This window comes from Micropterus dolomieu, linkage group LG21 (assembly GCF_021292245.1).
Source record: "Micropterus dolomieu isolate WLL.071019.BEF.003 ecotype Adirondacks linkage group LG21, ASM2129224v1, whole genome shotgun sequence".
NCBI lineage: Eukaryota > Metazoa > Chordata > Actinopteri > Centrarchiformes > Centrarchidae > Micropterus > Micropterus dolomieu.
Genome location: NC_060170.1, coordinates 19,479,916 through 19,503,241, shown reverse-complemented (window position 1 = coordinate 19,503,241; position 23,326 = coordinate 19,479,916). Strand labels below are relative to the sequence as shown.

The 23,326-nt window shown below is 41.1% G+C and overlaps 2 protein-coding genes across 3 annotated transcripts in view; both read left to right on the top strand.

Annotated features, from left to right (window-relative positions):
- The first annotated feature begins 1,014 nt into the window (after positions 1 to 1,014).
- On the top strand, positions 1,015 to 19,262 carry mapk4 (mitogen-activated protein kinase 4). Its single transcript, XM_046036169.1, has 9 exons — positions 1,015 to 1,166; positions 2,687 to 4,230; positions 4,817 to 4,992; positions 11,603 to 11,747; positions 13,236 to 13,318; positions 13,550 to 13,628; positions 13,923 to 14,142; positions 14,819 to 14,984; positions 15,606 to 19,262. Exons 2-9 carry the CDS (start codon positions 3,864 to 3,866, stop codon positions 16,551 to 16,553), a joined length of 2,184 nt encoding a protein of 727 aa, XP_045892125.1. The 5' UTR covers positions 1,015 to 1,166; positions 2,687 to 3,863; the 3' UTR covers positions 16,554 to 19,262.
- A 944-nt stretch (positions 19,263 to 20,206) lies between these two features.
- The window catches only part of me2 (malic enzyme 2, NAD(+)-dependent, mitochondrial), a 16,945-nt gene continuing 13,825 nt past the window's right edge, over positions 20,207 to 23,326 (top strand). Inside the window, exons 1-2 of one of the 2 annotated variants that reach the window (XM_046035331.1) lie at positions 20,209 to 20,364; positions 22,763 to 22,855. The gene's annotated coding sequence lies outside the window, so the exon portion shown is untranslated. Of the gene's footprint in view, positions 20,365 to 22,762; positions 22,856 to 23,326 lie in introns of both variants that reach the window. The other variant, XM_046035332.1, reaches the window with a different exon arrangement.

Sequence of the window (23,326 nt, the reverse complement as noted above, 5' to 3'; positions counted from 1 at the left end):
ATTAGTCTTAGAACTTCATAATATTGGAATATTGGAATATGACATACCAGTGATATTTCAAATTGTAAGAGTAGATGTTTCCTTTATTATTTTCACAGTTGTGTCTTTAGTTCTATCATGTTTGTAATGATCATTGACCTGACAGTCAGAGATAAGCTATAGCTGGAATCTGATGAAACTTTCAAACTGGGGTTTTGGCCAGTAAAGTGTAAAATGGTTTCATTTCATCATGAGTATAGTGAAGACTAGTAACAGACAAGAAATAATAATAATAATATTTTCTTTCATTTTCTTTTCTTTTTATGGTAATAAAAAAGTTGCATATTTTACTAAACAGTCTTTTCCCATTCACTTCCCAAACTTTGAATACATTTTGGAAACCAGTATTGTAGCTTTTACTCTACAACATTTATTTGATCATGTTAGTCCCTGGTTACTTTGCAGATTCAGATTCATACAAAACATAAATCAACTACAAAAATAATCACATATTACAGTAGAGCTACTTAGCAGTATAAAATAGTAGCTTAAGGTAGGTCCACCTTTACCAGCTATTTAAGGCGCCTTTCTCGGCAATCAAGGACACCTTACAGGGATGCAAATTACATCAGTTATTATATAGGATATATGTATGTCTATAGATAGATAGATAGATAATTTAACTTAAGTAAAAGATCTTCTTACAGCATTGCTGCTGGGAGTCCTCCAGACACACACACACACACACACACACACAGAGCGAGAGAGAGACGTAACAGCAAGAAGATGGGGAGAAAGAGCAGAGAGATAGAGGGAGAGAGAGAGAGAGATAGATGGGTACTTTATCATCCATGGTGCAGTGTGTGAGTGTGTGTGTGAAGCCACTCAGGTCTGGTAGATGGATCTGAATCGGGGTGATCCCTTCTCTCCTCCCTCTCTCGGATCCCTCCTCTGAAGCGCGGCCAGCGAGCGTCCAGTCGCCCACAATAACCGGCTCTACAGCAGCCCTCCGGCTTATCTCATCTCAGCGGCTCGCCCCCGGTGCCGACCCGTTCTCCCGGTATCATCAAAATCACACTCAAGAGAGAGGTAGATGCGGTCGTGTTTCACTTTCTTTGCTTCCAAGGACCCGTATCTGTCACATCTGTTCCCCGGATCTTTGTTTCTGGGCGGCACGCTGCGGCTGCGTGAGTACTGATGGTTGCTGTTGTTATCTTTGCGTGTATTTCTTTCTTCCTCCTCTTATTTCATACCGAACAGATACCGGGATAGATAAGATAACGTGGAGCTTGTTGAGAAGGGAAAAGAAGCGCAGGCCCGTTAGTGTAGCCTACTTTTTCCTTCTTTTTTGGGGGAATGGGGCTTTGTATTTTATTAGATGCACTTCAACCTCACTGTTTTTGTTCTGTCAGAGGGGCGTTACTGGAGTCTATGGGTAGACACACAAAGACAGCTGCATGCAGCCAGTGTGCAGAGAGAGGATGCAGCGTTTCTCATCTAAACTAAAAACTGCCTTAAAGCCTGTTGGGAAGTAAATAGAGTGTAAGAGAGAGAGAGAGAGAGAGAGAGAGAGAGAGAGAAAACAGCCAGAGACACAGAAGTAGCTGCACAAAGCCAGAGTACAGCTGGATATGCCCTTGTCTGTTCCCATCTACTATCACCTACACATTTATTAATGTCATATTGTCTCATTGAAGAGTATGGTTTCATTCTTCTGTATTAATCTAAGTTAAAAGATATTTTAAGCCAGAGTGATATTTCCAAGAATGTTTCAAATGGGCTTCAAAATTGCAAATGAAGACATTTTACTGCAGTGCATCAAGAAACTGCAAATGATTAGTATATTTAATATGTATTCTGGTTGCATAACCTGAAGAAATATGGAGAATAAACGCACAGAGAGAACACCAAGCGCCATCTCCCCTGGTTATGCATTATATATTAAGTTAGCCCAGCACTGCACCTCCCACCCAGCAACACTGTCAACGCTTCCTCTCTCTCAGTCTCTCCGTTCTCACCTTACACTCTTACGGCCTCCAACAGTCAGCCCTGACTGAGGCAAACAGGAACGTGGAGTGTATGTTTGTAAGAATTTTGAAGGCTGTTAAAGAGAAGCTGCAGTCCAGTTATTGAGTGCACATCCCCCATTTCTAGAAAGAAAGGCAGGGAGAGAGCTAATACACCAGCCTGTCCTCAGGGCTTTGACAGTAAAGAGATTTGTTTTATGGATTGCCGATGGATGTAGGGGTGCAAGACTGTCAAGACTTTTGCTTTTATACCACTATATGACCTCTCAAGAGGTGGAAATAAAACTAAGATGTCAGGTAGATTGGTTCACTTTTAATGTTCTTAACTTTAAGTTTAAAAAAAACAAAAAAAAAACAGATAATGAGTGATGCAATCAGAAAATTTAAAAGTAGACTTTTTCATTCAAAAGAAATGTTGCCATGATCATCCCTTACCTTCTGCTCTGAAATGTCAACAGCATGCAGATGTTAAAGCATCACTGAATGTATGTGATTATCCTCTTTAAAGCACATTGCTGGTGTAGATTAAGTTACACTGCCACTCATTGTTATGTAATGGTAACTCTCTTGCTACACAGACCCTGTTAACAGACTGGCTCTGTTGCGGTGAAACTTTCGTCTTAATCTTCTGTGTGTCTTTCTGTTCTGTTCACCCCATTTCCTCTTTTCCTCTCCACCAGCGGCAGCAGATGTGCTGAGCGACGCAGCTAAAAGCAGTATCTTTCCACAGTGACCGCGGCCTGATGCTGGAAAACCCTACGTTCATTAGAAGGCAACAGGAAGCAGATTACTGAGGGATTAAACCCATACACTCGTGTGCGCATGTAGACACAGAGAGTACCACAGTTCCAGGGTTTGACCGCTGTCCAACTGTGGATCTTAAACTGAGTGAACTTGTCTGACTGACTCTCTCTGGGATCATGGAAGAAGAGGAGGAGCTGACAGAGTCTCATTGAATTTAACTCCTGTAACCTCACCTCCTTTCTCCTGCCTCACCATCGAAGGCTTTGCCTGGTCAATGAGGATTACAGTCTTATAACAAACACAGCTGAGCGGGCAGAGAGGGAGAAGAGCGCAGAGCCGACCGTCCGCCCGCTGCTGTCCCATGATGCATCTACACATGTAAGAGCAGGATCAGCCACACAGAGGGCTGTTTCTATGGATACAACTGCCCTGTGTGTAGTGTATCCCTGCAGCCCAACTACAGCATCAAGTAACATCTTTGGAGTGGAGAAACACATCATCATCAAGAATCAAGAGGATACTTCCTTTATCAAGGAGAAATCTGCTATTTTTAAACATGTACTGTAGATGCTTTATCAACACGTAGCTGCAAGATCACCAACTAAACCAAATGTTAGATTTCTTTCCACTTTGTTTCATTTATTTCGATCCTTTCTGAGGTCCCTTTTGTTGCTCAGACTCTACTTGTCCAATACAACTCAAAGGTTGTGTTAACAAAAGTTGGTTCATTAAAAGGGTGATTTAATAAGAATAGGCCCACACAGTACCAGAAGAGGAGGTAAAGATGATGCACAAAGACACTTCTTAGGCCTGAAGGAAATCATTCCTTTTCAAACCTGCATGCAATATCAAACTTTTTTGGGCCTCTAAAACTGCCGCCACTTTTCACCAGACTAGCTGTGGTTCTGAATTTGGGTCTTGTCAACATGAGAGCAGATATCTAACATACACCAGCTACCTAGAGAAGAATCAGGTCTCTTGTTAAGGTTCTGGACTCACCAGCAAGATGTAACATTATGTGCATAAGACAGTAACAAAGCACTTTTAATCAAGACATTCAAGCTTAAGGTAACTGGAATCTATCTGTCCCTAACACCTCCAGACTGAGCAATCATGGCCAGACAAGACACCCCCCTCTTCCTCCATGGTTTTGATCTGGGTGGACACTTTGTTGACCTTCGACCTCTCGGCATGGGTGTCACAGGCCTGGTCCTCGCAGCTGTGGACCAGCGCACTGGACAGCGCGTGGCAATTAAAAAGCTGGTGATGCGTGACGCCGTGACCGTGAAACATGCTCTGCGAGAGGTCAAAATCACCCGGCGGCTGCATCATGAAAATGTGGTGAGGGTTCATGAGGTTTTGGCGCCTTATGGACGACCACTGCCCAGAGACCCAACCCACCTGAGTGCCCTGTACATCATCCAGGAGTGCATGGAGACGGATCTGGCTCGGCTGCTGGAACAAGGACCACTACACACAGGTATGGGAAAATAAAAGGGATTTTCAGTATGATGCTTCACGTTGAAGCACTACCAGTCTGTTTTGTTGCTGCACTGCTGGCTTTGTTTATTCAGTGTTTTATTGGATTTAGTGGCAGTCCTTTTGAGACACTCTTTTACTGAGACAGATCGCATTTGTAAAAAAAATCACATTACATTCTTTCATTCATGTCTTTGCTTGTTTGTTTACTCTTTATAAACATCCTCAGTAAGTATTGGAGTGTTCACTCAAACTATCATGTTGGCGCATGTGTCAAAAATAGTTCTGCCCATATCCACAAACCACACATTAAAAGATTAGAATTTTACCCAAAATGTGCACATTCATATATCCTTCTTTCATTCATGTTATGTGTTTAATTATGTCATTATTGACGGGTTCAAATGCGGATAGAGTAATTTGTCCGTACTGGCTTTACTCAACTGAACGTAACTTAGCAAGTCAGAATAAAACACACACATTTCAGCATTCAGCACAAGTATTTTAATTTATTAATTATTATTTTACAAGAGTGAGAATACAAGCAGTGCAGAGTATCCTCATATCTGACTTATGCCCTTGAATAGGTCACGCTACTCTGCTGTTCTACCAGCTGCTGAGGGGACTGAAGTTCATCCACTCTGCAAATGTGCTGCACAGAGATCTGAAGCCTGCCAACATATTCATCAACACAGATCAGCTGCTGCTCAAGATTGGAGACTTTGGTCTGGCCAGGATAGTTGACCCTCACTATTCTCATAAAGTGAGAGGACAAGGAAACCCACCAGACACACACACACACACACACACACACACACACACACACACACACACAAACACATATACTGCAAGGACATTTACACATATGGTTACAGAGTGGTTTACAAAGTATTTTTTAAAGTTGTGATAGTCAGTGTGTTTACTCACATGCACTACAGAGTCTTTTCATTCTCCACTTTCAACAGTAATCTCATTTCAAACTGTCCATGTAATCAAAAATTACGAGGGTTTGCTTGGTTGGACTTGTAATTATATACTAGTAGCTGGATGTTTTATTTTTTAAAGTGCTCCTCTGCACAGAAAAAGGCTGATGACTGAACATGATATATATGCTGGGAGCTTGTAATAATCACCAACAACATTCCAGCCTTAACTTAATTACACTTAGTGATCTTTTTTGGGACATGTAGATGTAGCAAATGTGCCAAGTATTCTTTTGACTAGAGGCCAATGAATTCCTGTGATCATTATTCTCTTTAGGCTCATGTTCTCATTACACATTATTTGTGAATTTTGCAAATCCATAATCTTCAGAGTACAAGCCAGCACAAAAGTTGAGATCTCTGGCCACAAAGTGTTCGCTGTGTTGATTTTGAGTTGCCTATACATGGTACTCTTTGATACTTGTATCATAAATATTTAAGTCAACAAAGTTGATAAAGTTGGGAGGATTTATCACTTATTGCTGCAGGTGGATGAATCTAGAGACATGTCTATGAAGATTCTCAGTCATCCAGGTCATAGTTATCCAACGAAGGTTAAAATCAAGGGCAACTGGACTTGGTTGAAGATACTGGAAGACGTTTCGTCCCTCATCCAAAGGACTTCTTCAGTTCTGACTGACTGGCAGGGAAACTCAGCTATTTAACCTCAGTGGGGTCGTTATCCCGGGTCATCGATACCGCTGGTTCGTTAGTGTTCCTTGTTGCTGTGACGACAGTCGTTACAGTCGTTAGGACTACCAGTGGCCAAGACTGAACGACCATCATTGGTATCTTCACCTGAGGCCAATAGGTTACGTTTGTTGAGTTTCCTGGGAAGTGATGAAAAAATCTAGAGACAGTACTGTAATATTAAATAATTATCTCTGCTCTCTCTCACTGAGGTAGAGCTGTGATCAGGGAAGAGATAGCAACTTGTCAAGCCCTGGCCCTGTGTGGTTATCAGACAGCACACAATACTTGTGTAGCAATGAATACACTATAGGAACAGATACTGTTCCAAAAGAATCCTCCTATAGTCATCGAGTATGTTTGCACACATGCTTTGTCTGCCTCACAATTGAAGCGCAGAATCATTGATCTGTCTGTCTGGGCACTCATTGTGGTATCTCAGGTGACATCTTAGACATAACTTGCCTGATTATGACAAAGATCCAGCTTTTTTTAAAAGTACACCTACTGGCCGAATACAGCCAGAATTTCAGAATCTCAGATTTTGAAAAGTGTGCTACACCTCTAAGAAAGATTCTACATGTTGCAACTGCAGTACAGCGAAGGTGTCTTTTTTTTATGACTGGCATCTCCGATTACACATCTCTATGTCTGATGCTTCCGACCTGTGTCTTTCACATTAGGCCTCTTCTCGAGCCCAAACCCTGCTATTAACGTCTTCCTCCCTAACCTGGTATCAGGTTTTGTGCTAATCAAACCCTGTGATTAGCCTGTCCGTTGTAGATGAATGCTTCTGAGAGAATAATTTGACAATTTACTGCTCCATTGTGCTGCTCTATTATGCATGAAGATCCCACAGCAGTATTGTAACACTAGCAGGGCAGGATGTGCGTGTGTGTTTGGATCTGTGCATGTGGAGAGAGGAGCTCTTGTGAAAGGCGATCTTTGTCAGCTCCGAACACGGGACTGGGGATCAGCTGGTTGCAGACACAGGGGGTGCATTTGGAAGGGAGGAGGAGGGTGGAGGGGTGGTGATGGTGGGAGGAGGCAGAGAACAGATGAGGAGCAAGGGTGAGGAATATTGAGTCATGGAAGGGTGAAAGAAGGAGAGGTGAAAAGTACAAAGGCAGGGAAGGGGAGAAACAGAAGGAGGGGGAGCTCCAAAGAGATCAAATAGAGAGAGAAAGTAAGAGAGATGAAGGTTGTGCAGAACAGCAGAAACAAGGTTTACTTCTGTCTCAGTCTGTACCCCACTCTGTGCGTGTGTTTGGGTGCATGTCTTTGCTCTCACGCTGTGTGAAAGAACACAAAATTCAGGCTTGACAACTGCACTGTCTCAGGGAAGGAAGGAAGGAAGGATGGATGGATAGATAGATAGATAGATAGATAGATAGATAGATAGATTGGTCCAGGCACAGAACCTTGTGGAACTCCTTGACTAACTTTGGCGCTGAGATCAATCTGATAAATAGGACTTGAACCAGCTTAATGCTGTTCCTTAATGCCAATTAAATGTTTCAGTCTCTGTAAAAGGATGTGATCGTCAATGGTGTCGAATGCAACAGTAAGAGCTAACAAGACAAGTACAAAGAGAAGTCCTTTGTCTGATGCAATTAGACGGTCATTTGTAATTTTCACCAGTGCTGTCTCTGCTTTGAAGCACTCTGAATCCTCAAATAAACCATTGTTATGTAGAAAATCACAAAACCGATTGGCAACTTCCTTCTCAAGAACCTCAGAGAAAAAGGGAAGTTTAGATATACGTCTAAAGTTGGCTAAAACCCCTGGATCAAGAGTGGGCTTTTTAAGAAGATGTTTACTAACAGCTATTTTAAAGGACGGTGGTACATAGCCTGTTAATAAAGACAGATTGATCATATCTTGTTAAGAAGTGCTAACTAAGGGTAAAACTTCTTTAAGAAGCCTAGTTGGGATGGGGTCTAAGAGACAGGTTGATGGTTTAGATGAAGAAATCATTGAAGTTAGTTTGTGAAGATCAATGGCAGAAAAACAGTCCAAATCAGTTTTACAGCTGTTCCTAAGGTTCCTGAGTTTGAAGATAAATCTGTACGGTTTTGGGAAGTACATGATGAATTATGTCCATCCATCCATCCATCGTCAACCGCTTATCCTGCATACAGGGTCGCGGGTGATGAAGTATGTCTTCTAATATTAATTAGAATTTTATTATTAAAAAAGCTCGTGAAGTTGTTACTCCTGAGGGCTATAGGAATACATGACTGAATGGAGCTTGGGGGAAAAAGTCATGAAGTCATTGCTGAGTTATTGGAGATTGATTGTCACAACAAGTTCTGTATTTCAGCTCCTAGTATTTTACCCATTTCTGTTGCTGCAGTATCAGTCTCAAAGCTTTGTTAACAGAGTGCATTAATTATTGCAATAAAAGTTTGAACTGGATAGCAGCTGTCCCAGCTCATGTGTCTGTTAGCCAGCAGAACATCAGTTTGTCATTGTTCATTTGCATAGGATTGTATCACCAGAGTTAGGTGTGTGTGCTTATGATATTGATGATGTGTGTAAGACGACGCTGGGGCTATTTGTGATGCAGTGTTGACACCAAAGCAGATGCCTGCAGTAAATGTGCTAGCATCATCTCTCTTATTTAATAATGCAGAGCCAAAGCGCTGCTTTTTCAAACAGTTTGTGGTAATGGACGTGGGCAGTATTGACTTCAGCTGTGATGGAAATTCCTAAACAGTATTAACTTTCATATTGGGCCATAAAGCAAGACTGGTGGCTCTGTTTTTTATGTCTCATTATATTGCTTTCAGATAGGCTCCTTCCATCACCCTCAACCATAATCAGGTTTTCTATTATGTCATGGTTGACAGTAAGATTTGCAAGTTTAGATTTCTAGTTTTCACCACTGAATGATGCACCCTCTTCCACAGGATTTTACGTGGTCCTTGTGTTATCACAGTGGTTTTTGTCAGCACACTGTGACTCTGCGGTGCATCGGTATGAGGCTGTTTGACGAGCTGTCTAGATGTGCGCCTCTGACTACACAGACAAACATTTACTCAGGCAAAGAGAGACGACAGAAAGGTTGAGAGGAGAGAGAAGGGAAACAGAGGCAGAGAAAACATTGTTTGTGATGTTGTTTACAGTCTATACAGGAACTTTGTCCTTGTGTGTGTGTGTGTGTGTGTGTGTGTGAATGTCTCCTGCTGAGGCAGCGCTGGATCTGCCCAGAAATTATTCATGATCTGGATAAAGGACAGAGAAACAGAAGGAGAAGAAAGGTGAATAAAGAGAGAAACGAAAGAGGGAAAAAAGAGGGACAAAAGGGAAGGAAGTGATGGAGACTCACATAACTGACAAGAAGAGAAGGAGGGATGACACAGGTGAGAAAGGAGGTGAAGTGAGGAGGGTGTCAGAAAAGAGAGAGATGGGGCGAAGAAAAGAGGAAAGGTAGGGGAAACAGTCGCAGCTGCTGATGGTGACGTAGAGAAACACTGAGGTGATATGGATGGAGAGGAGAGTGAGAGGTGATTACTGGGGAGAAGGATAAAGAGGAGGTAGGCAAAGAAGAAGTGAAGAAAGCCAACCAACATTTTAGAATGGTGGATAGCAGAAAACCAGTGTAAAAATAGTTACAAAATGGAATTGGAGGCCGCATCTGTGCACCATTTTGTGAAACTGTTTCTTTTTCTGTTCAAAGCAATTTCCAAAGCTGTTTTAACTTTTATCATCAAATAATGTTCCATTCTGAAAAAAGTTGTACTTTTGACCAGCCCATGAAAGTCACCGTCTATCAAATGCATGCCGGAAAGCTGGAAGTAGAGCTCAGATGTAGAGAATGATCAGAAAAGTGGGGAGAGAGGGCCATACAAAGAGAAGACAAGGTGGGTGTATGTTTGTCAGTCCATCACAGAGCACTCAGCATCAGTTTTTGCTCTGTCGTCTGCTGGCACACTGAGGAGAACAGGAAGCGATGGGGGAGGGCGGGCAGAGGAAAGAGAGGCGGTAAGTAAGGTGCAGCAGGGGCAGAAGTAGGTGTGCATAGAGAGAGCGAGTAGAAAGCATAAAAGGAGTAGATGAAATGGTAAAGAGGAGAGGAGGCACAGGGGAAGCAAATAGTAGAGAGGAGAGAAACAGCAAGGCTGGAAAGAAACTGAAGTTACTTCCCAGCTCATAGCTTCTGATTCACAGCTACTCAATAGCGCTTTGCAACCGGGCTACTCATTTAACAGCTTGTATTCTAGGAGTAATATAATGTAATGTAATTTTAGAAAGCTGGTCTGAACAAACTCAAATAGCCATTTTGACATTTAAAATCCTTTTTGACCAGGCTGAATTCTTTGTAAAGACACATTGCTGAACAGGATGTATAAGTGGGAGCATTGGCGTGGGTGGCCCACAATAAATAAAGTCATGGCCTGATGCAGACACAATTCACTATTTATTTATTTTTGAAGATCTTGTAATGCAGAAGGAAATCGCTTTTCAGCTGTCAAGTGTGATATTATGCTGGTGTTACAGGTGGCCCGAGATAATTTACACAGAGCAATATCTGACATCCACTTTGAGAATGAAAACTCTTCTGGGCCAGGATAAATCCCATGCTGTCTATAAGGCTAAATAGACTAATTCTGCAAGAAGTACCAGATAGAGAGGGAGATGAGGTGAATGATGAGACGGAAAATGGAAACAGCAGACTTTAGGAGAGGGCTGATGTGAGATCAGAAGGGGAGGAGAGTGCCGAGAACAGAGGAGGGAGGGGTAGAGAGATGAAGGAAAGGATAGGAGTAGGGTATTTAGAGGCAGATCAGACACTCCAACAAGGATGCCGGCCTAAACCCTTTTCCAACTTTAAAAGTGTAATAACATTTTTCAGGGACAAAGGTGGACACAAATAGTATGCCAGTAAGACAAAAAGTGGACTATATATGTCCACAGGGTCTGTCATCATGAAGTAATTCACAGCAGTAAAATGGCAAAGTAGCAGGCAAGAAATATAAAAATATGGAAGATATGTAAGGCTGATTATGAGCATATTTTGTTGTGCATAAAGTCTTCTAATATCATGACTGTCAAGACTTTACGAGCCTTGGTTAAGAATAGATACGAGACCAGGAAAAGAATAGAAATATCAAGTAAGTGCAGAGATTTAGAGATTTTTTAAGGTCAGAGAGAGAGAGGCTCGTCTCTCATGCACGGCGCTAACAGTGTTATTCACAAGGTGAACATTTACAAAAGTAAAAGGCAGAAGGGAGCCTTGTCGGAGCAGCCCTAATGAGAGGGCGTGAGATGTTATACAGCAGAACTCAGTGAGTGAAACTCAGTAACAGCAGGTAGAGGTTCAGGGGAATGTTTTGACTGACGAGTGTGTAAGTGTATGTGGCACAATTAATGATGACGTCTTTGTGGGAGTAAATCGAAACATCCCTTGTGAGCTCAAGTTTCCTTTTTGTAGCTGTACTGTCTGTACTGACTTAATGATGCTTCGACTCCAACAAAAATAACTACCAACAAACTGCCAGCTTGATTGTAATGAACATGAGCAACCTGAACACCTCATACACATGCATGTTATGCATACAGACTTACAAGTACACCACTAAGTAACGAGCAAATCTGTTGCATGCTTGTCACTAATATAACTACACTATCATTCTGTCTTATAACTTACCTACTACCCTTTTTTTCTCCCACTCACCCCCTCCCCTGCTTCTCCAGGGCTATCTTTCCGAGGGTCTGGTGACTAAGTGGTATTGCTCCCCCCGTCTGCTCCTGTCCCCCAACAACTACACTAAGGCCATAGACATGTGGGCTGCTGGCTGCATTCTGGCTGAGATGCTCACTGGACGTATGCTGTTTGCAGGTACCTCCACTGTTTCTCCTTCACCTTCACCATGACCTTTGAGTCCTGCAGAAGCAGTACACTATTACTTTTGATCATATCATGAATATTCAGTAGAAACATCTTATTACAAAACATCCTGCAAGATGTTTCTAGGAAACGTGTCTCTAGGACTAGGTGTTTCTTCCATTTTGCATTATTTCATGTGGTCTGATTGTGTTTTGGCTCCCGTGAAGGAAAATTAAAATGTTACTTGCACAACCTTTATTGTTATGTGAAAATAAAGATGGACATGCAAAGCTTTTAAGGGTACTCTTGCATATCCATATCGGCAGCATTAGTATGCACAGAATGAGAAAGTTACACCGTAGCATCTTAGCAACACCAGCCTCAATAAGATATAACACTGAAATCAGGCTTCTTTGAGTGGCGAAGTGAATACAGTAGCACAATCAGGTAAATCAGTTGTATTCAGACACATTTCTTCTGTCCTTTGTTAACTAATGCAAAGTTCTTACGAGCAAAGGAAAAGGTACTTAAAGACTACATCACATGGGGTCATCAAGTGAGAGCTAAGGGGAGTTTTTCTTTCCAGAGTGTCCTCCACCAAAGATACTTTATTCTCTTTCTGCTGGCTACTTCTTTGCCTGACCAGAATAACAATGATGATAGAGAAATTCTCGCTGTCTGACGCAGATGTAGTTCCTCCTGACAGGCTGATATGACCTCCACAAGCCCTCTACACCACAGGAGAGATGGTGCCATAAACTCAATAGTGTTATCCGTTCCCTGGTGTTCCTCTCTGCTAGACTTTCACACATCAAGCGTTGGAGATGCGTGCCTTGCTTTCCACCAGCGTTTTCACATTGTCAGTATTTTTTGTTGACCATAGGGGAAGCAACCCACTCTTAAATACACTGCCACTGCTTGCTGCTTATTTCTTGGTGGTGAATGTGTTGATATAGCGCCACCTGCTGGTGTCCAGTAGCTTCATTGAAAAGGGCTTAAAGAGCCAATCCATGCGGTATTGCATGGAGGGAAAAATGCAGCTATACTGTTCTGGTCTGAGGTGAAAAGTTAACGCATGTTGCACTTCTGGTTACACTACACAGCCAGTGATTTCAAATTTTTGTTCTCCACCTGTTGTCAAAAGTAAAATGCACTTTGGGGACTTAATGTATGTGCCCAAACAAACTCAGTTAGATGTTTTAGGTTTTGTGGTTTAACATTGGATTATTGGAACATAGGACTGCACCTAAATATCTGCCAATATTAGAAGGATGTGGTATCTATCTATCTATCTATCTATCTATCTATCTATCTATCTATAATGTATATATTTGAAATCTGCCTATTTTTTATTGAACCTCTTTACCTTACAGAGCCTCTCACTTGACAGCTCACACCTTCTAGTTAATCCTGTTTGACTCTTAATTTTCTTTTCTGCTTATGTAACTGATCCCCAGTTTCACTTCTGCTTGTCTCTTATTGGTCTGTTCCGTCTCCCAGGAGCTCATGAGCTGGAGCAGATGCAGCTGATTCTCGACACCGTGCCAGTGCTAAGAGAGGAGGACAGGCAAGACCTGCTACAGGTGACGCCTCAGTGTCTGCGGCTAGTCATATGTCTGCAAGCCGATTGTTTAAATATGGAACGCCAGGGTGTCATTGCCATGTTATGTTTGCGGCTTCAGACTGAGATGATTTAGTCTACAGACAAGGTTATATGTGTACACAACTCTTTCCAACAAGGCCCCTGCCTGTAGGTAGAGGGAACCACAGCACAATTATGTACATATTTTAACCCCGCTGTTATCCTTCCCTAGGTGATGCCTTCATATGTCAGTCATGGATGGAGAGTCAAGAAACCCTTTTCTGAATTGCTGCCTGAAGTCAATGCTCAAGGTAAGCAGAGGGAAGTATTAGTAGTGGGAAGAAGAGGAAGGTCAAGCAGTGTGAAATAGAATGAGGACAAATAATAGTAATGGGAGAAAAAAGATACAGAAGACATCAGCTTCTCTGAGCTATGAAGGACGAAGCGATGATAGAATAGGGTTTAGATGCATATACTTTAGCCCTGAGAGAGAGTAAGATATAAGATAGAGAATGTTTTTTTAGGAAGAACACACTTGATGGACACAACATCTCATTTCTACTCCTCTTCCTCCCTCGCTGATCCCTTTTTTCTCCTTCTCACAGCTGTGGACTTCCTTGAGCGCATCTTGACCTTTAACCCCATGGATCGTCTGACAGCCGAAGCAGCGCTGTCCCATCCCTTCCTCCAGCAGTACGCCTGTCCAGACGATGAGCCCACCTCATCGTATCCCTTCCGCATCGAGGATGAACTAGAGGACAGCCTCATCACCGAGCAGAGCCTCAGCAGCAGCAACAGTCAGGCCTCTAGCATCCACTGGGAGAGGTGTGCAGATTTATGTTTCTATACACTGGTGGGAAAGATCATTGTTTTAATCCAAATTTTTATTTTGTGTAGCTAACCAACTAACACTGCACATTTTCAGGTTGTACACTGTATTTATTTGGAATGACACAAAATATTTACCACTGATTTGAGGCTAAAATCCACAATCATATTCCAGTATTCCGACACACAATGTCGTTTTGCTACAATGTGGGTAGAAATTTCTATTGTTCTATTCTATTTTCTATTGCAGGATTGCCTCGCAAAGGATTTAAAATACTGTCATACAGTCTGAAATTAATTTAACCCTTAAAATTGGAGGCTGGCTGCTCGTACGTTTTTCATGAAGGTGCACTGAGCTTCCAGAGTATTCTTACCACTTTACTACATGGTAGCATAATTTAATCCATCAAACATTTTCATACAAGTGTGACTTGGATTTTAATCAGTATAGAATCCTAATTTTTCACCTGGTTAGTCTATTTCATGGTAAGACCCAATTTTATACATGAAGCACTGAAAAAATGGTTTGTCAGTGACAGAAAAGTCTGGCAAAGCATAATGAGATACAAGAAACTACCTAAGATTCCTACTGTACATAAACATATCAGACTGAATATACTGCACAGCGAAGTTATTATAACAATACAAATACTTAATTTCTGCCTTCCTGCAGGTATGAGAACAGGTTATCAACTGATGTCTCCTGGCAGCAGTCAGGCGGAAGGTGTTGCTGCATGCCCCCTGACCGCATTACCTCTGACCTGGGAGACACCACAGAGGACGACGAGGTGCAGAGAGACCCTCGGGCCAGTTCCACCTCACTGTTAGAGGAGGCCCAGGTCGGTCATTTTCCCCCCATACTGATTTGTTTAACCTTTATCTGATTTTAATGAAATGCAATGAGAGCTGTTTAAGAGTCAGTAAAGCTGATTAGGTTAAAGGTGCTATGTCAACAAATCAGCTCATGGCTCAGATATTGTGTAGTCTAGGTTTCACAGTAGTGTTTTTGAAATTTAACCACCAACCATCTCATAAACTGTGTTGTTTCCTTTCATAAAGTGCACAGTGCTGTTTTACCCCTGTTTCCATTTGTTTTTTCACACTCTTCTTAAAAAAATGTTTTGCTTTGTTTCAAATTTCAATTTGCAAATTGTTTGTCTTTTTTTCTTTATTACTCTTATTTGCCCCTTTGTTTCAGATTGTGTTTTCCATAATGTAATCTTGCAACATTCATTCTGGTACTAAAATGCACTGTGTCTGTTAAAGGTGAACGTTATGTGGTTAACTTTTATTGTTGTTACAATTATGCACTAATAGGATATTTAATAACAAATTAGACTGAGTCAAAGCCATTCAACATGTAATAGAACTGGAATTAATTCCTCACTTTACTATCTTCTATTATCTTTACTACTGTATCCCTATTTATCACCTTCTCCCTCCCCATCAATCTTGTGTAGGTTGACCCACGCAAATATTCCCACAGCAGCTCAGCGGAACGCTTCCTGGAGAACTCTCACTCCTCTCTGGAACGGGCCTGTGGTTTGGGATATGTGGAACTGGACTGTGGCCGCTCCTGTGACTACAAAGTGGGCTCTCCTTCATATCTGGATAAAATTGCCTGGCGGGAGGGCAAGCCTCAACACTACTCAGAGCCTAAGCTGATCCTGGATCTGTCTTATTGGAAGCGTAACACTAACAGCCTCCCTGTGCCTGCTGAGCCCATTTGTGGGAGCGTGGAGGATGTGGGAGAGAAGAAGGATGAAGAAGCAGAAGAGGGGGAGACGGGGGATTTATTCCAGGAGATCTCTCGCTGGGTGGAGAGCACCCAGTCTCGTCTGCACTCGCCCAGTCCCAGTCCTTCTTTGGAGCCACGTTCACCCTCCCACTACAATTCCTCTCCCCCTCTTCCTATCTCCCCGACTGACCTCCCAACTCCAGTCTTCCACTACAAGGAGGTTGTGCGGCAACCATCAGATGAATGTAATGAAGACAGACTAAGCCCACTTCCACATGTCACATGTTCCTCTAATTCCCTTCCCTCACTTCTCCCCTCGTCTCCCACCTACCCACTTCCTCCTCAGTCCCCTCAAATAGTGTCTCCCAAGACCTCGCCACTTTTTCCTCCCCCTGACTTTCAACCCCTTTCGTCTACTTCCTCCATTTTGCAGCCAGTAAATGATGACTCCTTGGAATCACTTCCTGTCAAGCAAAAAGAGCGGCTGTTCGACCTGGACGTGTTCATTTCCCGAGCACTGAAACTGTGCAGGCAGAATAAGGAGAAAGCAGACGGGAAGAAAGGAAAAGATGGAGGATGGAGGGAAGAAAGCAAACAGCCAAACATTAACCGAAAGGTGCCCAGGCGTCCAGAGCACAGGACTCCACCACCACAGACTCCCAATTCTTGATGTTGAATTTCAACTTCAGGTCCACCACCAGTATAGCATCATAATGGGTAGCACTTCCAAATGCTCATAGTGCTGTACGTAGTGAGGGGTGTCCAAGGTTGAATATGCTGCTTTAAACATCAGACATTAGTGTTAGAAGCAGTTGTCTTTTTGTCACTAGTGCAATGACACGCTACACATTGTGACTAAAACCCTCACTTAAACAAGCAATCCTGCAGCTTTGTCAAGAGGTGCTCTCAGGCAATAAAAGGTCACAAAGCATTTGGGTTAAATATAAATAATGATGCTTAGAATGGCAGATATGAAGGATCTGTTCTACATGACAATACTTAGAATTAATCAGCTAATTAATGATCATAGTATTTGTGGTTTGATATCATTTGTCAAGTTAAACATGCGTCAAAGTTTGACTTGATAGCGACTTATTCTATGACACAAGCACCTGCAAGTGACACTGAAGGTACAGTCAGCCTGATAACAAGAGTTCAAGAGTTCCCAGTGTGTACTGGATAACAGTAGCGTGCAGGAGGGGGGATCACTGGTTTGTTATAAATTTGCTTTAGATTTTTGTTTTTATACAAGATCCCTTGCTAGTCGGTCAGTCAGTAATTTTTCAGTCTTCCAAAGGTGATGTTCACCAAATAACGATGACGGAAATGCTTTTTCCAAGATTCTCTGAATGTATTGACTGAAGAATAATTAGACAAATTATGCTACATGGTAAACCATTTTTTAAATTTGTTTCTGTTTTAACTGTTTTCTTATATACAATCTATAGTTTTAACACTCCCACAGTGACTTAACAAGCTCTGTTTCTGCTACATGCCTTGTAAACTTGTATAAAACTGGTGTCATATTTAATTCTATAGTATATTTCTCAAGACTATTGTCTTGTTGTGATAATTTTAGGTTAATTTGGAGTGAGCTGTATTTTGTTTCAATGTGGAATGCACTAAACTTTGCTCTAGTTCAATCGTAAATAGTTTCATAGCCTGTCTGCCTGATGCACCAAACAAGGTCATCGTCTGCTGTACACCTAGTGAAAAGATGATATCCTGTCTGTACTAGAAGGCCAGACATCTGTCATCATTTTCCTCACTTAAATGAGAGCCACAGAAAGCTATAATGCAAACAATAGTTACTTTGAAGAATGTAGATCCTTTACAATCTTTATAGGAAGTGATTTGCACTCGATGCTCCTCAATGCTGTCCAGTAACCCCATAAATATATGTACCAGAAAATACCAAAAACATATATTTTGAAATACTTTTCTATCCTGTGTGTTAGACAGTAGAACCTCAGAATGTTCTTTATCCCGACATCTGATGTCTCTCCTTTCAAGGTAACCAAACCAGGTAAAAGATACAGTCATATGTTAGTAACAGATGAAGGCTGTTGGCATGTGCCTCTTAATTTCTATCAACTGGATCTGACATTCGCTTCAAACTAAAAAGTGATTAACAACATATGGAAATGGAATTAAAATCATTCTGCTGAGCCAGTTCCAAAAATAAATACAACTAAATCTATGTGTCCCATATTCTGTAACCTAGAAGAAATAGGCTTCCACCTTCCCTGATTTCACTTTTTGACATGTAATGCTCAGCTGTGGGTGTACCATAGACTGTATACCGTCAATGTACACATGGTTCTGGCTATTGGAAATGCCAGAGGCAAAATACTGAGATGTATAAAAACACTGCCAGAGCAGCTACAACAAGACATGTTTTATCACTTTATTAATCTTTCTGTCCAGCATCTGATACCCAGTCTGACTAGACTAACTTCCACTCAGTTAGCAAGTCTTTCATACCCTAATACATATTCATTTTAATCCTCAATCCACACCATACAATCTACACACATAACACTAGTGTTAAAAGGTACTTGTGTAGCAAGAGTTGACAGCCTATGCCAGAAAAAGTTGACTTCCATAATACTTTATGGTTATCAGCAGATCATCACTAGCACAATATAGTATGACTTCCTAAGAGCCATATCTGAGAACATAGACACACTGTAGAATAGACTTGAAGCACATTTAGAGTCACTAGCACATTCAGAAATACTGGTTTTCCTCAGTGAAACTGAAACTCCACCAATGTCAATGTTCATTTTCATCAATAATGTACCTCTAAGGTATTAACCATACCTGGGCTGGATATCTGGACTAACTGACAGATGTTTTGAAGTAAATAAAACATTTCTGATCCATCGCCATTTATGTATTTTTGGAAATAGATAGATGCAGTGCTGCAGTCTAAATAATTAAAATGAGTCTAGTTTTTAACCTATACGGGCCATATAATCACACTCTGCATTATACATTTTTCTCTGCAGGTAACCTAGCAATAACATCACTGACAAGTAAAAAAACACAAACATATACTGTAACACATGAGGTTACTGAGCCGACGTTAATTCTTTGTGTATGAAGCAATGTAGAAAATGTGCCTCAGTATACCTTGATGTTTCCAGCTTGCTGAATGTAACATATCCTCCTGCATGGCTTTCACAACTATTCAAATAGCTTAGACTTTGATGTTTTTATCATTTGTCAGTCATATTTCTGTGGGCTCTATTGTACTCACACTTCAATGAAGCCTCGGCTGTTCATTTGAGAACAACTGTGAGGTTTTTAAATGCTCAGTATCTCTTTTTGCAGTTTCTGTTTTTGTTGAAAAATTAATAAAACAATACAAAAACTATTATTTGACCTCATGTTTTCTGCTGTCATGTCGTAATGCCAGTTGAGAAAAACTATTACAGAAATTGGTTAAGGCAATTGCGTGTTTGATTAATATTTACAAGTACATTTGAAGGACCAATGCATTTACAGCTAAAGCAAGATTGCAACGCCCTTCCCTGGATGGACCTTCATACAAATACACACAATTCAACAGGAAAACATGCACATAAAAAACTGCACAGAACACACACAAAAACAGTCAATACAATGCAGTACAATAAAAACCTGACTCATCCTTCTTGAAAAAAGGTTTAAGCATGAGTTTAAAATGATGGTTGATGCCTTTGTGGTCTAACTGTTTCTGTAATTGCTGTACTGAGAGAGGAGCTTATGTCTTAAATGTAATTTGTTAATGCATATCTGGATTAACAGCAAACATTTGCTGTGGGTCCCTATGATGTTGTGGTGATTTGTTTGAACACCAATCTATTTGGGAATAGGCTGTGCACCATACACCAAACAGGGCCCCTCTATGAGACAGGTGGACTAGACAGGTAATAATGCAGAAAATGCCTTAAGGAACTTACCATTTTCTATGTAAGTGTTGTATATTCATAAACACAAGTTTTGTGATAATTAAATTATCACAAAACTAACTGCAACAGAGAGAATAACCTTAACCCTGGAGGGTTGGGAGCCCTGGGGGGTTAATCCACCCCAATATAAATGTAACGTAGCAACTTGGGGCAAGGTTAACCAAATGCATGGTGAAATCTGAAGTTAGATGACCAATTAAAATCTTGTAAATCTTAAAAACGCATTTATGCTGAAAGTGGAATAACTGTCTTTTACAGTAACTACGACTGATGGATTTTTCTCCAAAAATCTTGCGTGTGTCGCAGTCTTTACGGTAAACACGAAGGAAATCCCAACGTGTGATTGGATGAGTGGTTCTTCTACACTGCGCGAGAGTCTCCTCTCCTCAGAACCTCTGCCGCATCTGTGGCAACGTACCAAGAGGTCAAACAGTTTTATCGGTTACTCAAGGAGAAACATGCCTTATAAACAGTAACCCGTTCAACGGAAGTAACCGCAGTCAGTATTATAATATTCAAGAGCAGGTAAGCCCAGTCGTTATTTTCTAGAAAATACACAGTCTGTGTCATCTAAGAACTTCCCCTTTTTCAGAATAAGAGACAGCATGTAACGTTAACTAACCAGGCTAAAAACATCCGTGCTGTGTCAGTTTAACAAACACTTGGGCTGTGGGCTTTTCTGTCGTTAAGACGGGACAACGACACAGCTTGGTCTGTTTTAGTACCATAGCCAAATGTTAGCTTGTAGCAGTTGTTAGCTGCTATTTGTTTGTAGTTGCTAGGCTAACTAAATAACGTTAGCTTCCCACTGTAGCGAGTTACAGTTAGTCATTTTTTTTGTCCATCTGGTTTTTATTTCTGTGTAAACGTAGTTGTTATATATGTTCACAATTAACATTAAACATTCTGTCCCTCCTCTTGTATCTCTAAACAGAAGATGGAGGTAGAAATAGTGAGGGGTTAGGGTTATATTACTACATTTACGGCCTATGTAAGTATGCAGCACTAATAACAAAAAATCTTCCAGTTTCTTAACTAAATAATCAGTTCAAACGTCACTCCCTGTCAGGGTTTTGCAAAGTTAAATCTAACAGCTTTCTATTGTATTCTATGGCAAGACACAAAAGATGAACCAAGATGGAGAATAATAACACCTGTCAGCAAAGCCACGCATAGCTGTGTACTAACTAAGATGTATGTCTTCTTGAAATTGCTTTTGCTTTATACTAATGTACTCTGATCCCAGTAAATTAAGCTATAAGACCATAAAACGTTTAAACATGAAAGCATGGATGTGGCTTGGATTGATTGCTTGTTGGACTAAATCCATAGTTTAAGGGCACACTGGCTTCCTGTTGGTACCTTGTTTCTGGAATTAACCTTTTTTTAAAAAATACATAATGCTTTCTTCAGTCAATGCAGTCATTACACAAATCATTTCTATATTAAGAGTACTTCCAGACACAGTAATGCTAGACTCAATAGTCTGGCTAGATTGCACTGTGTGTCCTGTTTGCCTTATCTGTTTAGAAAGTCCATTTTAGCTGGCATTGAGTTACACATTTCTATGCAATGGCCATTAAGCCTCAAGTTTATTCAGTCTGGTGAAGTACTTGAGAGTACTTAGATTGGTCAAATTCCAGCCATGGCAATATACTGTTAAAGGAATACAAATGCACAATTCTAGCTGTGTTGGTTGCCTGATTTTATGAGCTATTTGCTTACAAATTACAGACTGTCCAGGCCAGCTTCTGGCTGTGGCAAGTGTCCAGCTAGTGCATTCACAGTACTTGTTGCAACACTGATACAAAGCTGGCTCATTGTGATTTCTGTGCCAGAATTACCTTGCTCCTTGGCAGACACAAAAAGTATGAAACAAGCAATCATGGATAATCTCAGCATGTTTGATACGACCTGCTGATGAAGTCTGGGAGGAAATGAAAGGAAAAAGGAATATCACTGTATCAAAGTATGACCTCGTTAGATGTTCAGGCTTTATATGTTCTAGAAACAGGTTGGAAGCAAAATTCGACGTGGATAACCGGAAAATAGTATTCTACAGTGTACAAGACAAAGACTGGATTTCACAGAGGCTGCATCAAGGCTGTTTTCCCTCTGAATGTCAGACAATCTGCCACTTTGGTCCATTCTTTAATGCTTCTTTCTAGGCAATGTTTCCTGGATGTGTAGCTGTTAGCCAAGACTTGACAAGCTGGCTGTGTTTGTAATTTCTTTCATCAGATATTGTGTTCAAAGAGAGGGCATGATCAGACCACAGTACTTTATCTGAGTCTGTTCTTTAACAACAAGTAGAGGCTAATGGAAAGCACAACCATTGTTTTCTTAGACATTTTTAAGGTCAGTGGTGGTAATTTATAAACTTGCTTAGTTGCCTATCAAATGTAAACCTGCATAGTGTGATTAAACACAGACTGGCATTAAGAGTAACTGTTGCACACATCTATTTTCTCCTGTTTTTTGGTGGGTGATGAGGATTATAATAATGTGTGGACAAGCAAAAATTTTGAGGTTAGGAATGGAGGAGGATAAGAAAAAGACAGCACAGATGAGTCCTGTTTGTCACATTGCTCTTTAGCCACCTGAGCTCAGCTGTATGTTGTTCCAGGCCATGGAAATCATAAAATGGAGTTAGAGCTCAAGCCCCCCCCCCCCCCCCCCCCCCCCCCCCCCCCGTGTAATCCACATATAGGTTGGTAAATTACTGGGAAAATTTACATAGATAATCTTTTTGGAAAACACCTGACTGCAGTTGACTGTATTGTGTTTCCTCATGTATCTTGTATTTCAAAGCAATACTTATTTTAGAGATCTGCTTGACTGGAGTCCTAAACTACAGGGAACTAAAATAGAAATGGCATGCAATAATGCCGACTTTGCTGTTCTCCACATAACTTGCTTACAGGTCCAGTTGCATTTCCTCTGGGTCAGGCCTTGACATTAAGGAAGGCCAAAAGGAATTTAAGCTGGATAAAAAAAGAAGAAGATAAAAACATAAGTGAGTACAAAAGTTGAGTTGACAGATGATTTTGGTTACTCCTTTGGGGTCTGCTTTGCTCTTTTTGTAACATGGTGACGCTTGAGCAATTTGCCATTATTGACATTAACAATTAAAGCACTAGAAAGTATTATAACTGTGTCATATGTGGCAGTTGAAAGTTTTTCTTTCAGTCCGTTGGCTCTGCAGGTTTGGTGGGAAGGCAGCATTTACTTTGTGGTTTCATAGTCTGAGGGATGACCTTTTGCTACAAATAATAACAACAATAATTATCGTGAGGGAAGGCAAAGCTGCTCTTAATTGTCTACAACTTACAAAGATATATCAGAGTAGCTTTAACTATTTCTGCACCCACCACAACACAGCACGACACAATATAGCAGCGAATCACAGGTCACATGCATGACATAGCTCTCACAATACTATTCCAGGCCACCAACAGCAGCTGAAAGAAGGGTAGGGGCCCTTATG

Excerpts from the sequence above, each read along its gene's own strand:
- mapk4 (XM_046036169.1), top strand. The coding sequence starts at position 3,864 with ATGGCCAGACAAGACACCCCCCTCTTCCTCCATGGTTTTGATCTGGGT. Across the intron at positions 11,748-13,235 it reads TGGACGTATGCTGTTTGCAG|GAGCTCATGAGCTGGAGCAG; the intron begins GTACCTCCACTG and ends TCCGTCTCCCAG. Across the intron at positions 14,143-14,818 it reads TCTAGCATCCACTGGGAGAG|GTATGAGAACAGGTTATCAA; the intron begins GTGTGCAGATTT and ends GCCTTCCTGCAG.